Raw genomic sequence first — 13,365 nt, 5'->3', positions numbered from 1 at the left:
AATAGGACAGGGACGGTAGGCACGATTATGCACTTATGCATGCCCCTTACAGACCTCTTAGGAATGGGGTGAGGTCAATAGAGGTTAGTTTGAGGGTAAAGGAGTGGGGGTTTGAGCAGGTGACAACAGAATCAGGTAGTGAGTTCCAGACATTGACCACTCTATTGGTGGAATCGTACTTCCTGCACTCAAGTTTGGAGTGGTTTACATTAAGTAAACAACAGCCACTAATAATAGCAATAGCACTTAGACTTATATACCGCTCCATAATGCTTTACAGCACTCTCTGGGTGATTTACAATGTCAGCTATATTCCCCCCAACAACCCTCATTTTACTGACCTTGGAAGGATGGAAGGCTGAGTCAACTTTGAGCTGCATTAGGAATGAATTCCAGGCTGTGGGCAGATTTTGCCTACAATATGACATTCCAACCACTGTACCACTTGGTTTCCTATGCAAGTTCATCACCATTCAGATTTATCAACATCACTGCTACTCCCTAACTTTGGCCCTGGGTCATAAGGGACATTTACATTTATCTAATTGCCCCAATAGAACAGTTCCAGTTACGAAATGGTAAGATTTCATCTTCAGAGCCACAGTTTCCCTCCACCTCAAGGAACTATTTCCTTTTCTCTCATGCCTCTTCATCCAGCCCAAAGGTTTTGCTATACAGGTAGTCCTCAACTTACAACAGTTTGTTTACTAACCATTCAAAGTTACAACATCACTGAAAATAAAATAACTTATGACCATTTTTTACACTGATTTGATTTGATGGCTTATTATACCCTATGACTATTATTAACTGTTGTACCTGATGATTCTTGACGAATGTATCTTTTCTTTTATGTACACTGAGAGCATTTGCACCAAGACCAAGTCCTTGTCTGTCCAATCACATTTGGCTGATAAAGAATTCTAATTCTGTTCTATTACGACTGTTGTAGCATCCCTGGTCATGTGATTGAAATTCAGCCCGTTGGCAACTGACCCTTACTGATGACCTTTGCAGTGTCTTGGGATCATGTGATCCCCTTTTATGACCTTCTGACTGGCAAAGTCAATGGGGAAGCCAACGGTGTCACTGACTTAACAACTGCAGTGGTTCACTTAACAGCTGGGGCAAGGAATGTCATAAAATGGTGCAAATCTCACTTAACAAATGTCTTGCTTGGCAACATAAATTTGGGGTTCAATTGTAGTCATTAAGTTGAGGACTACCTGTACTTGAAAGCTTGCACCCTAGTTTTAGGAAACAGAGTACTGAAGACCACTTACTGGGATGAAAGAGCAAGAAAAGTTCCTAAAAGCCTTCTCATTGGCCACCAAGGGAAATAGGATGCTTGAATAAATAGACATTTAGTCAAATCCATCAGGACTCTTACTCTAAATTTAAGACATTTTAATTGGATTTTATACATTAATTACCTTGATATTCCCTTTGGCTTCCTGAATGAGTTTCCTATCTCTCGTGCAAATAAATGAACACTGGGAGTTAACACCCACTTACCACTTTGCCTAGTTTATAGAAAAGCACTTTTAGCACAATATGTTGAGCAATTTAAAGAGAAACCTAAAAAGGGTTGATTTCTGGAAGCAAAGAATGGTATGTGGCTTTTTAAAATCAACTAATAAGAGACATATTGGATGTACTGCAGTTTTAAAAAATCTGGTCAAAACGTATCTTATATTACAGGAAGCAACAATAAAGAAGGAAAATGTCAGAGAGGAAATTGATGAAAATGTATGCCAGCAAAGCATCTATACAAATTGAGACTTGTTGGTGAGTAAAGATAGAATTCTTTATTGGCTGAGTGTGATTGGACACACAAGGAATTTGTCTTGGTGCAAATGCTCTCAGTATACATAAAAGGAAAGATACAAGACATGCCATGGAGAAAGATGGATTTTGACACCACAGTGTGCTAACCTCTTTTTGTGTGAAAAATATGGAACATGTTGTGATACATTTCCACTTGATAAAAAAGATGCCCTTGTTCAGGTCATAGGCCAAAAGTGGGCAACTCTGGCAACTTTATGACTTGTGGACTTCAACTCCCAGAATTCCTGAGCCAGCATGGAATTATGGGAGTTGAAGTCCACACATTGTAAAATTGCCACAATTGCCACCTCTACCATGGACTAGCAATAGCAATCACATTTAGACTTATATACTGCTTCACAGCGCTTTACAGCTTTCTCTAAGTAATTTACAAAGTCAGTATTTTGCCTCCAACAAACGGGGCCCTCATTTTACTGACTTTGGAAGGATGGAAGGCTGAGTCAAACTTCAGCCGGTAAGAATCAAACTGCCAAACTGCTGGCAATTGGTAGTCGGCAAAATTAGCCTGCAATACTGCATTCTAATCATTGTGCCCCCACAGTGTTTAAATCTGGAGGCCAATCAGTAGAGGGAAAAGTGTTAAGGGACCTCTGGTTTTGTCTTATTTTTTTTTCCTGTTTCTACCTAAGCACATCTACTGCTATTCTATAAATTACTATAGAACTATCAACTCCCCAGTTTATAGCTGTTTGTCTATTGTTGAGACAATGGTAGAATAGCAATTTATTTCACTTTTGAGCAGAAAACAAAAACAAATATGAATCCAGTTCAGTGGCTTGCAACTTACCTGCTGATGTGTGCTTGAACTTTTCACTCTTCTTCTTCCTCCATTTCCATGGTTTGAAAAGTCTTCCTATATTGGCAAACTTGCTTCTCCTCCTTATGGGAGGGGTGTGTGTCCCTGGAACTAATGAGTCTGAGCGCATTGCAGCCAGTCTCTCCACTTCCTCAGCTGGGTTGTCACAAAAGAAAGAAAAAGAAAAAGAGAAGAAGGCCATCTTAGTAAAACAGATGGGCAATATTTATCCATGTTGAAGCCCCATTCGGAAAGTGGACCAATTAAGTGCTACCAAAAACACATTAATCTGCAGCATTTTGCAACAAATGGTCTCTAATCCAGGAAGAGGATCCCTGAGACATCAGATAGAACTTTCCCTTCTAGATTATGAAGGAACTTTAAGAAGATTTTTGAGGCAGTTTGATTCCTGTTTATCTTTAAAAAATACATGGGAGGACTAGAAGAGATCTGGATGACACAACTTAGAGCTGAACTAGAACTCAAGACATTGCCTGCCACTTCTATAACATGCATTGTCAAAGGATTATGCTGGTATTGCACAAGTCTGGGAATCCAGCTTCTTTGGAGGTGTTGAAAATGCAGTTTGTGTGTGCTCCTACAATGATACATTTCTTAATTTCCCCCTTCTTCCATTTCATTTAAGGAGGTTCTAGATATTGGAGAATGTAAAGTGTCTACAGCAGAGGTGTCAAACTTGCATCGTCATGGCAGGATCACATGATGTATCGCGACTTTCCCCCCCCTTCGCTAAACTGGGCGTGAACGTGGCCAGCATGTGATGCATCCTGGTCACAAGCCGTGAGTTTGACAGCCCTGATCGAAAGCTTCTGCAAGTTATTGCTCAATTTCTTAATTAAATGTTAAATGTTTGACAGTGACTTTGGTACATACATTATACACTATATCTCCTTTAACCCACCATCCTGGGCAATCTGCCTTCCCTAAAAAGATAACAAGCCTCAGATATGATTGAATTTTTTTTTATTCAGAAATATCAGGCAATCAAAGAACATTATGGATATAGAGGTGGCTGAAGCTGTTTATTTCATCATTATGGATCTTTTTAGCAAGATTTACTGACATTCAAATCAATTGGAATATATCCTTTCAATGACTTTAAAGTGGTCTGTGGATATTTAAAAGAAAAGGGGTGAGTTGCTTGTTCTATTAAATATCTTGCAATAAATACTCAAAGAAAATATTGTTGTATTTGTAGATTATTTATGTAACGTGTAAATCACAGTATCAATTACTGACAAACCCCAGCAATTAAAATTAGAAATGATAGTAAAATATTACTGATAAACACCAAATAAAAGTCACACAAAATAATCTGCAGTTATCATATCATCAAAATCATTAATACAAATTATTACATGAGAACAGTAAACAAAAAGTCAACAAAACATGAAAAATATACATAAAATGAAATACATAAAAATACATGACTACAATAAAAACTGACAGCAAATAAGCTATTGTGCAAGAAAGCTAAATAAGCTAAAGAAAAATAATTTTGGGGATATTTCTTAAAATGTGACACAGAAAGGCAATTGACGAAAGGGAATTCAAAAGTGCTGGTATATTGCTTGTCTCAGATTGGCACTGAGGTAAACAGATGGTTAAAACTCCTCAGGAGTGTATGGGGAAAGATAAATAATTGTTAAAATGAATGTGCTTCAAGTTAGACATTATGTACTTCAAGGGATTCCTATGTCAATATCTTTCAAGTGTTTTAAGCAGACTGGTAAATAATTTATAAAGTTTCTATGGGAAGAATAGCCCCTACGAAGAAAATTGTTTTAATTTCACTCATTTGCAGCTTCATTTGGGGACATATATTTAATTCTACTTTTTATGAAATTTAGAAAACTGTGATAAAATATTTTTATTTGACTCCTCTGATGTGGTAGGGGTTTCATGCCTTTTTTTAGTGAATGCTCAACTATACTTACAACACAAAAGGCAGGTTGGAAAATATTGAGAAATATAATGTTGATCCTTACTCATATCATAAGCTTACACTTTGGGCTAACCCTGGTTTGAAAAATCACAGGTAAAGTTTTTTGAAAGGAACTTCTGAGTGAATGAAGGTATCAATGTTTTAAATCAAAATTAATCAATTTAAACATGATCATTGTCAAGTATCGGTTTATATATGCCAGGTTTTACCCAACTATTTGTAGCAGGAGCAATTAGACAACCTTATAATGTCTGAGAAATAATCTTTTTTGAAGAAAAATTAGAAAAACACAAATAATCAATGATCATCACTGCTCTGTTCCAAGAACAAGCCCTATATATAGAAGCAATATTCAAAGTGATTTGTGCCTTTTTCTCTTTTCTGCTTGGCTCTCTTTTCTATAGAAACTAGAGAGCAGTTTTCAGCTGGTCCTTGTTTTTGCGTTTGTCAAATGTGCCCCAAAATTCAGTTAGAATACTTTATAATTTCAAATTTTGGTCTAAATGTCTTAGTTTTACAAAGCTCTTGAAATATTACCAATAGCGAAAAACTTTTTGGATGATTATACCGGTTTTTCTATAGACTAGAATATTTTAAAGGTAGAAATCAGTTATTTGCAAGAATTTTAGAATGCAGAGTTGATATATCTTATCCAGTAATACGATTATTTGTGTCAAGCATCAGGAGATTCAGGCAGTTCAAATGAGTAGAAAGATTTATTGCAAGCTTAAACTCTGTACAAGAACCTGGCCAACTAACAGTCAAGGGAAATAAGCAGGAGATAAGAAAGGCATTCAAGGTGACCTGGACATAGATCTCTTGTGGGCATGCAGAGACTCATGACATGAGGCATTTTTTGACTCCCTCACTTGGGCTCAGCCTGGTCATCTTCTACAATCTGATGAATTTAAATGCTTCTTCATACTAAACATATATTTAGGATATTTAAGATAAAGCTAATTCAGCAATATTTTTCCATGTTTATTGGACTCTCTAAAGAATGTTTAAAAAGGATTGGTTGCCCATCACTTTATGCAATGGAAAATAATAGGGAGAACACTCCATATATGATATACACTTGTCCTATTGTTTTGGTACAAGTTACAACCATCATTTAGTGACCATATGAAGTTACAACAGCACTGAAAAACTCATGACTGTTTTTCACAGTCTTTACATGGTCATATGATCAAAATTCGGATGCTTGCCAACTGGTTCATTTTTATGACCAGATGGTCGTAACTCAAGGCTACCTATTTTGCAAAGCATACATTATGGTTTAGCAAACCATATAGCTGCAACCGTGTTCTATTCAATAAATACATTGAATAGAACACAGTTAAGTACATTGTAGCTAACATCCTATGTAAATCTCGCTTCCCCCTGCCTTCCACGTCTACTTCTTTCTCTTCCAATTTCAGAGTATCACAACAAATTGTTTAAATTAACTGAATCAATGGTGATGCTTAAATCTTCAAGATGAAGCCTTTGCTATAAGAATGACAGGAAATATGGCCCATATAATTTAAATCGTTGACTTGCAAGGGTTAGGAGAATTGAAAGGCAGTAATTATCTCTTCTCTTATTCCATTTTATTTTTACTCCACATTTTGCTTAGATTTCTTGAAGTGTTGAAGAACACTTTACACTTATATGAATCATAAGTAACATATTTCAATAGGGCTAAATCTGGAACCAACCATATACTTAAAGGAAGGGCATTAAATAAAAAAAGCATTAGGCCCCTTTTATACAAGCCCTGATCTTCCTTGTTATACTGAATAGAAGTGAACCTGTTACAACCATTTTCCTAAGCAAGAAATTGAGAATTAAACAAAATTGCTCTAAAGCAGTTCAGAATGATGTTATATGGATATCCATTCACCTAGTTCTATAATAAAACCCATCAAAGTATATCATGTCCATAACCCCACCTTGCTTGTACTCAGTTACTCAGCGGATGGCAATTATGGCAGCCATTATACTTTTTCTCTCTCAGTGGCTCAGCGGTTTCTTCTCCCACTCAGTTTTAAGGAGGCTACATTAATTGTGCAGCTACTGCCAAAGAAAGAGTGAACTCTAATAAGGAGAATCTGTTACTTAAAAAAAACCCCAAAACCCACCATTCTGAACAATTCACACCAGAGGTTTAATGTGAACAGCACAAAAGGGGTGTGCGGCTAGTATTTTTAATATTAAATCTCATTCAGAAATGTGAGACCACGTTGTTTGGGAAAACGTTCACCTCACAAGGTTGAAATGAACGCCAAGCATATTGGATTAGCTACTGCTGAGAAAGAGGCATTGTCTTTTGAATAACTGCACATTTATAGTATTTCCCAATGCGAAACTTCCATAATATTTTTATCCTCACAATCTATAGAAAGATCAGTCATTGTAAAGATAATAAACGGATATAATTGGTATAGTCTATTAATCTACTAGCCAGCTTTGAATTTCCCTCCCATTGCCAAATCAGTGGGCAGTGCCAGGTTCTCAGGCTTTTTTGGAAGCCCAAGAGGGTGGCGATGGGTCTCACACTGCAAGGAATGGAAGCCATGACAGAAAAGCCTCTTCTCCTGGGCCCTGCCAGCTGCAGTTCCTTGGCTGATGGGATGGAGAGCAGGTCTCTTTCTGCCACAGTGAGTGGGGCAGGTCAATCCAGTTGGGGTGAGACAGGTTACCTGTACCCATGCGATAAAGGGTGTGATAACCAAACCCTTGAATTGGAAGCAAATCAGCGACCAGTGCCATTCGCACAACAGTGGTGTAGCATAGGCCACCCTAGGGGCCCCTAAGGCTATTCGCACTGCTGTATTTTGTGCCAGCTGTAGCTTCCAAATGCTCCTCGAGGGTAGCCCCACGACATAGACCGCAATAGTCCAAACGTGAGATGGACTAACCAGGGCATGAGTGACTGAGTGCAGTGACAATCTAAGAAAGGGTGCAATCTGAAGTTGTGCAAATGCAGAAGGATTCAAGGCAAAGGGAGAATACTTCTTTCCTTAGAGCACAAATTTAAACTAATGAATTCTCTGCTGACAGATATCACCATCCATTTGGACAGTTTTAAAGGGGAATTTGTGAAACAGAGGGCCATTGTCTCCGGATTACAAACAGCAGATACCAAGTGCTCAGAACTACAACAGAAGGGAGCTGTCCCTCTCATGGCTTTGTGGTGAGTTTCCTGAAGCCATTACTTTAATCACTGTGTGGTACATAATGTGGAACTGTGATACTGTATAATGTTTAAATTACATTATCTTTATCATCACTGTTTTATGTATGTTTTACTGGGGGTATTGCAAATGTTTTATCAGTTATTTATGGTGATGTACAGTACAGCTAATTGTCCTGAGTCTTGTAAGATTGGTGGTATATTACTGAATAAATTGTAATAAATGAGCTGTAAAAGTCTTTCAGCAGGCCTCTTCTAATCTTAATCTCTAGGTAAATCAGTTGTGGGTTGCAACAGCTAGGCAATAGATGTATCTACCAGTTGTCCACATTTTTGCAGCCTAACTCTGGTAGCCCTAATTTTGCTTTTCTTTTTTCCATACAATATGTCAAACAATTATTTAAGTGAAATAGACTGAATATATGCAGCCTTCTTACTAATACCATTAGATTAAAATATCATTAACTCTGGGTAGATTGTGCTCTTAGGAAAATGTTATCAAGAGTTTTGAGAACTCATGGAATTGGGCTGGAATGAATGCAGCTCTTTGATGAAAAGATAGAAAGATATGGAATAAGTTCCCCCACCTCCACCTTATTAAAATTGAAGAAGCTCACAAAGTTGTAGAACATCCACTTTCAACAGGTTACATTGGGTACAGTAAATGAAAATACTGTACTAACAAGTATAGTTCACTTCAGGAATTTCTTTCTCACTTTGATCTACTTTTCCAGTGTGGCATTCCAGTTGCTCTTAATGATATCAACAAATCTGGGGGAGATGCTTGAAGTTACCATGATTTTATTACGGATTCCTCTGAGTCTAGGAGAACTCTGGTGATTTTCAGCTTGTAACTGAGGAGTCATGCCATCTCTGAGGGCTAAGTCAGATTCAATACAAGTGGCTGTTAATTTGATAACAAAGAGTGAGGGCTTTACTTTAAGAAAGTACCATGCCCTAGGTCAGGGGTCTCCAACCTTAGCAACTTTAAGACTTGTGGACTTCAACTCCAAGAATTCTGGGAGTTGAAGTCCATAAGTCTTAAAGTTGCCAAATTTGGAGACCCCTGCCCTAAGTTATCTTTCTAGTAAAGCAGTACTGAATGGTAAAGATAATAACAATTCTTCAAGAGGAGAGTGTATCAACTGCTCAAAATAGCTAAAGCCAGGAACTCTGGCTATATAAGCATGTTGACGAAAGTTGCTTGTAACTCTTGAAACACTGTAAAAAAGAACTCTTCTACTTCTTGCCATAGTGTTCTGATGCCTTCCTCTGGTCGTACTTTAAATGAAACTTCTCTCCACTTTTAGAAGAGCTTTTCTCCATTTCTTGGCCCATGGACTGTTCTTGGGATGATCCAGCTTTTCTGCCTTCAGTTGTTTCCATTAAGCAGCCTTAAGGTACTGGCAGAATTTACACAGCAAAAATTCTGTCCTTTATTTTTTCAAGCCTTTATGGTTCTCTTAATAGCCTGTTTCTTTTTCTAACTTAATTTCTGTCGGAAAATTTATGGCAGTCTAGTTAAACCACAAACCTTTACATACCTTTCTAACTGTTTACCTAGCCTTGAGCTTAAATAAGGCCATTTTACATGAGGTATCAACATTTTACAACTAACTTCATTTTAGAAATCAAACTTTCACCAAATGCTAGCATAATTCCAGCCAAACAACTTCCAAATAAAAGACTATTGGCTAATCCATATGAGTAATTGAGATTTAATAGAACTTTAACTTTTTTTAGAATTAAAAAAACCTATTACCTTAAAGGAGAGGTAATCACTGTATTTCTAAATCAGTTTCCTTAGTAAAAAATGGGAAAATACAGAATACAGAGTTTGAAAAGGATCAAAGCAACATACAGAAAATAACTCCTGATAATAATACTTCTAACTCAATAAACTTGTAGAAAGTATGATTAAAGTCTACAATTTCAACATTGACAATTATGCCTTTCTGAAAAATAAGCATCCTGAATTCTGAAAGAGGATATCGTTTCACCAATCTTAAAATTTGTTTCATTAACATGTAGTAAGTGATAATCTGGGACTCATTGTATAGAAAATGCAGCGTAGATCCTTCTGAACTGCATCTGAAGTGTGACTGCATTAAAATACTACTTATAATTCCTACTGTCTTTGCTGAAAAATACTCTCAGTAGAATTTTTGCTACTTACTGCTAAAATGCCCCCTGGGTACACCTCCCAAAGGCTGACATAAAAATATTGGATCAGAGGTTCCAAACAGGGGGGTCCGTGGAGAAGTATCCAAAACATTAAGATGGCATTTGTTAACTGTGCAACTGGATCCTGTTCTTTTTGACATGTATTCATACTTGACACATGTTAAAAAGGGGGGAATTCAATCACAGACTGTACATGTCATTTTTACTTTTTTACCTCCTGAAGAGATGCCCTGCCAGGTGGCCTTTTTTTTGTGGGGAGGGGATGTTTAAAATGTGAATTAGTAGAACCTGGGAAATAATTTTAGCTCACAAGTCAGATTAGTCTTTTTCAGTTTGATTAGCTTGTCTAACTAGCTAGTCACCAGTTGTTTTGGGATTAGAACTAGAATTCCCATATATTCTACTCAGATTAGCAGCAATACCTCAGAATTACAGAACAAACCTTTTCTAGACTTAGTTTGAGATGCAAAGAGATCAGATGTTGCATCTCGATCAAAAGCGTTTTCCATTCACTCTTCATTTGGAGCTAAAGATATAACTTGAAGGACTCCAATTATTTCACTGTAAAAGGGAGGGATCCTGTAGCACGGTGACTTGAAATATAATTGTTCAGAATGCAAATTTTATTTCAATTCATGGTGCCACAGGATCCCTGCATTTTACAGATGAACAATCTGGGTGACGTGATCCTATCAGTGAGCTACCTGGGTGGACCTGGAAAGCTCTTTTCTTAATGCCCCATGGAAACCTTTGATCATGGTCTCTGTCAATTAACTGGGCTTACTTACCATGTGTCAGAACATCATACAAAATTCTAAAGGTGTTCTAGACATGCAAACGATTATATTCATCAACCCTGCCAGGCTCCCTGGCCTGTTCTTAGCAATAAATCACCGATCTCCTGACACTTAACAGTTTATATTCAGCAGTTTGATTTTATTTGGCTGAAAATTCTCAGGCACAGTTTGGTTAGATTAGAGTCTTCCTCGAAGTAAAGAGTGAAACTATACTCAAAAGGTGATTGCCCACGGTTAGTGCAAAAGGGTAAAAGATAATTACACTTACAGAGGCTTAAACTCACAGCTTCTTCCTCCTACACTCTCTGAATCAGTGGATGTTTGTACACTTGGTGGTCTTGAAGTCCAACCCTTGTATATTTACATGATGGTAATCCCTAGTTTGGGAACTGCTGCTTCCCAACCTCCCTGAGTCAAACTTTGTACCAACGACAGAGCTGACAATCCCAATCCCAACCACCAATTGTGGTTGCTAAATAAGGACTATTGGGGACTCCTGGGGACGGGGGCGGGATGGGATGCTACAGTATAACCCCTGTGCCTGGTTGTCATGTGCAAACTCACTAGGGAGAGCTTTCCTGAATAGAAATTCTTCACTGCAGCCATTCTCTAAATGTGGAGGGTAACACTTGGAGAAAAGGGTACTGTATTTACCGTCCTCTTCCCCATGCGTAATTTTATACATTCTTACAAACATCTGAAAAGGGTCATAATAATAATAAAAAATCAGGTACAGGTAGTCCTCTAGTTACGGTCACAACTGAGCCCAAAATTTATGCTGCTAAGTAAAACATTTGTTAAGCGAGTTTGCCCCATTTTACGACTTTTCTTCCCACAATTGTTAAGTGAATTGTTGCATATGGTTGTTAAGTGAATCTGGATTTTCCATTGATTTTGCTAGTCAGAAGGTCACAAAAGCTGATCACATGACCTTAGGACCCTATGCAGCCGTCATAAATATGAACCAGTTGCCAAGCATCTGAATTTTGATCATGTGACCATGATCTGGTCACATAAGCTGAAAGGGTCGTAAGTGTGAAAAACGGCCATAAGTCTCTTTTTTCAGTGCTGTTGTAACTTTGAATAATCGCTAAATGAACTGTTGTAAGTCGTGCACTACCTGCATGTAATACTACTGCAATACTTTAGAAACAAATGAACATTCCTCTTTTGGTGGTCTCATTGAATGATCTTGCACTAGTATTCCTATGAAGATCAGCTGCTTTCACTTATCAAAAGGATGTGCTGTTTCACTCTGAATTTAGAAAGACTAGCAAAATTGCCACCCACCAACAATATGGATCTAGTTTCCTTACCATTTCTATCCCATATGGACCTATTGGCCATAGAAGTCTTATGGCAGGAAAAAATAGAGGGACACACAAACACGGCATTTGTGCAGCACAGAGTACTTAGGATGAAATAAAATGCATTGTAGAAAAGATACATCCCAGTTTAGTCTTGCACTAAAATTGGCCCAACATAGCTGTTTACAACATAACATTGGCTCAGCATCATTACACCTCCATGTAATAAACAGTTTCAGCAATGAGGTATCTGAGACTTTTTTATAATACTTTTGCAGCCTGAGCATTTTCCCAGAAATGTCAACCAGCATGGCTAATGGCAAGGCTGACTGAAAACTTTGTGAATTGAAGTCCATATTGAGAAGGTACCAGGCTGAGAAAGACTGCCTAATAATAACAATAGCACTTAGACTTATATACCGCTTTACAGTACTTTACAGCCCTCTCTAAGTGGTTTACAGAGTCAGCATATTGACCCCAACAATCTGTCCTCATTTTACCGACCTCGGAAGGATGGAGGGCTGAGTTAACCTTAAGCCAGTGCGAACTGAACTGCTGAACTGCTGGTAGCTGGCAGTCAGCAGAAGTAGCCTGTAGTACTCCCTTCTAACTATTGCACCAGCACAGGTCTTGGACAAATAACATTATCTTATTTATAAGCTATGAAGAAAATTTCTATTAGCAATGGACTATGAACAAAATTGACTATGTCGGTAATGTCATTTCTATTTTCATTTATCTTGATAGTGTATAATTTGGAGTTTTCTTACTATGCAAATTGTTGACTTACACCATCACAAAGAGCCAGTTTGTGAGAGTTTAATGCTGAAATGTTTAGTTAGAAAATGGATTAGGAAGGTGTCAAGAAGCAAAATCCCTACCTGTAATTTTGCCTATATAGCTTTCAAGCCATTACCTGAGCATTTTTAATGGAAAACTTGGAGATATAGTGCCATACTTTTTAAATTCACCTACTCTCTCAATTGACCAATTATCCAGGTGTTATTATGCAGCATTACTAGAGACAGAAAAGAATCACAGTGTAAACATCTGCCAATATTTGAAGCTCTAGCGGTTCTCCAATTAATGAAAGATATTAACTAAAGGCCTGATATGCGTTGTCTTAATCCAACTACAGCCAAACTATTCACAGGCAAGCAAACTAGTTAGGGATTAAGCTTTACCCATAGAACTCAGTTAGGTACAGAGGTGGTATTCAGCAGGTTCTGACCAGTTCTGGAGAACCGGAAATTTTGAATAGTTCAGAGAACCGGCAAATACCACCTCTG

At 37.7% G+C, this 13,365-nt stretch overlaps 1 protein-coding gene across 5 annotated transcripts in view; it reads right to left on the bottom strand.

The window, feature by feature from the left end:
• Positions 1 to 13,365, bottom strand: part of PHACTR1 (phosphatase and actin regulator 1) — a 259,159-nt gene that overhangs the window by 92,583 nt on the left and 153,211 nt on the right. For all 5 annotated transcript variants that reach the window (XM_087930868.1, XM_087930869.1, XM_026699598.2 and 2 more), the window contains exon 2: positions 2,636 to 2,800. In XM_087930868.1, coding sequence (XP_087786994.1) covers positions 2,636 to 2,800 — 165 coding nt within the window. The remainder of the gene's footprint in view (positions 1 to 2,635; positions 2,801 to 13,365) is intronic.

Source organism: Pseudonaja textilis, chromosome 3 (genome assembly GCF_049901715.1).
Source record: "Pseudonaja textilis isolate UNSWEBS1 chromosome 3, rPseTex1.2, whole genome shotgun sequence".
Lineage (NCBI taxonomy): Eukaryota > Metazoa > Chordata > Lepidosauria > Squamata > Elapidae > Pseudonaja > Pseudonaja textilis.
This window is presented reverse-complemented; position numbering and strand designations above follow the sequence as displayed.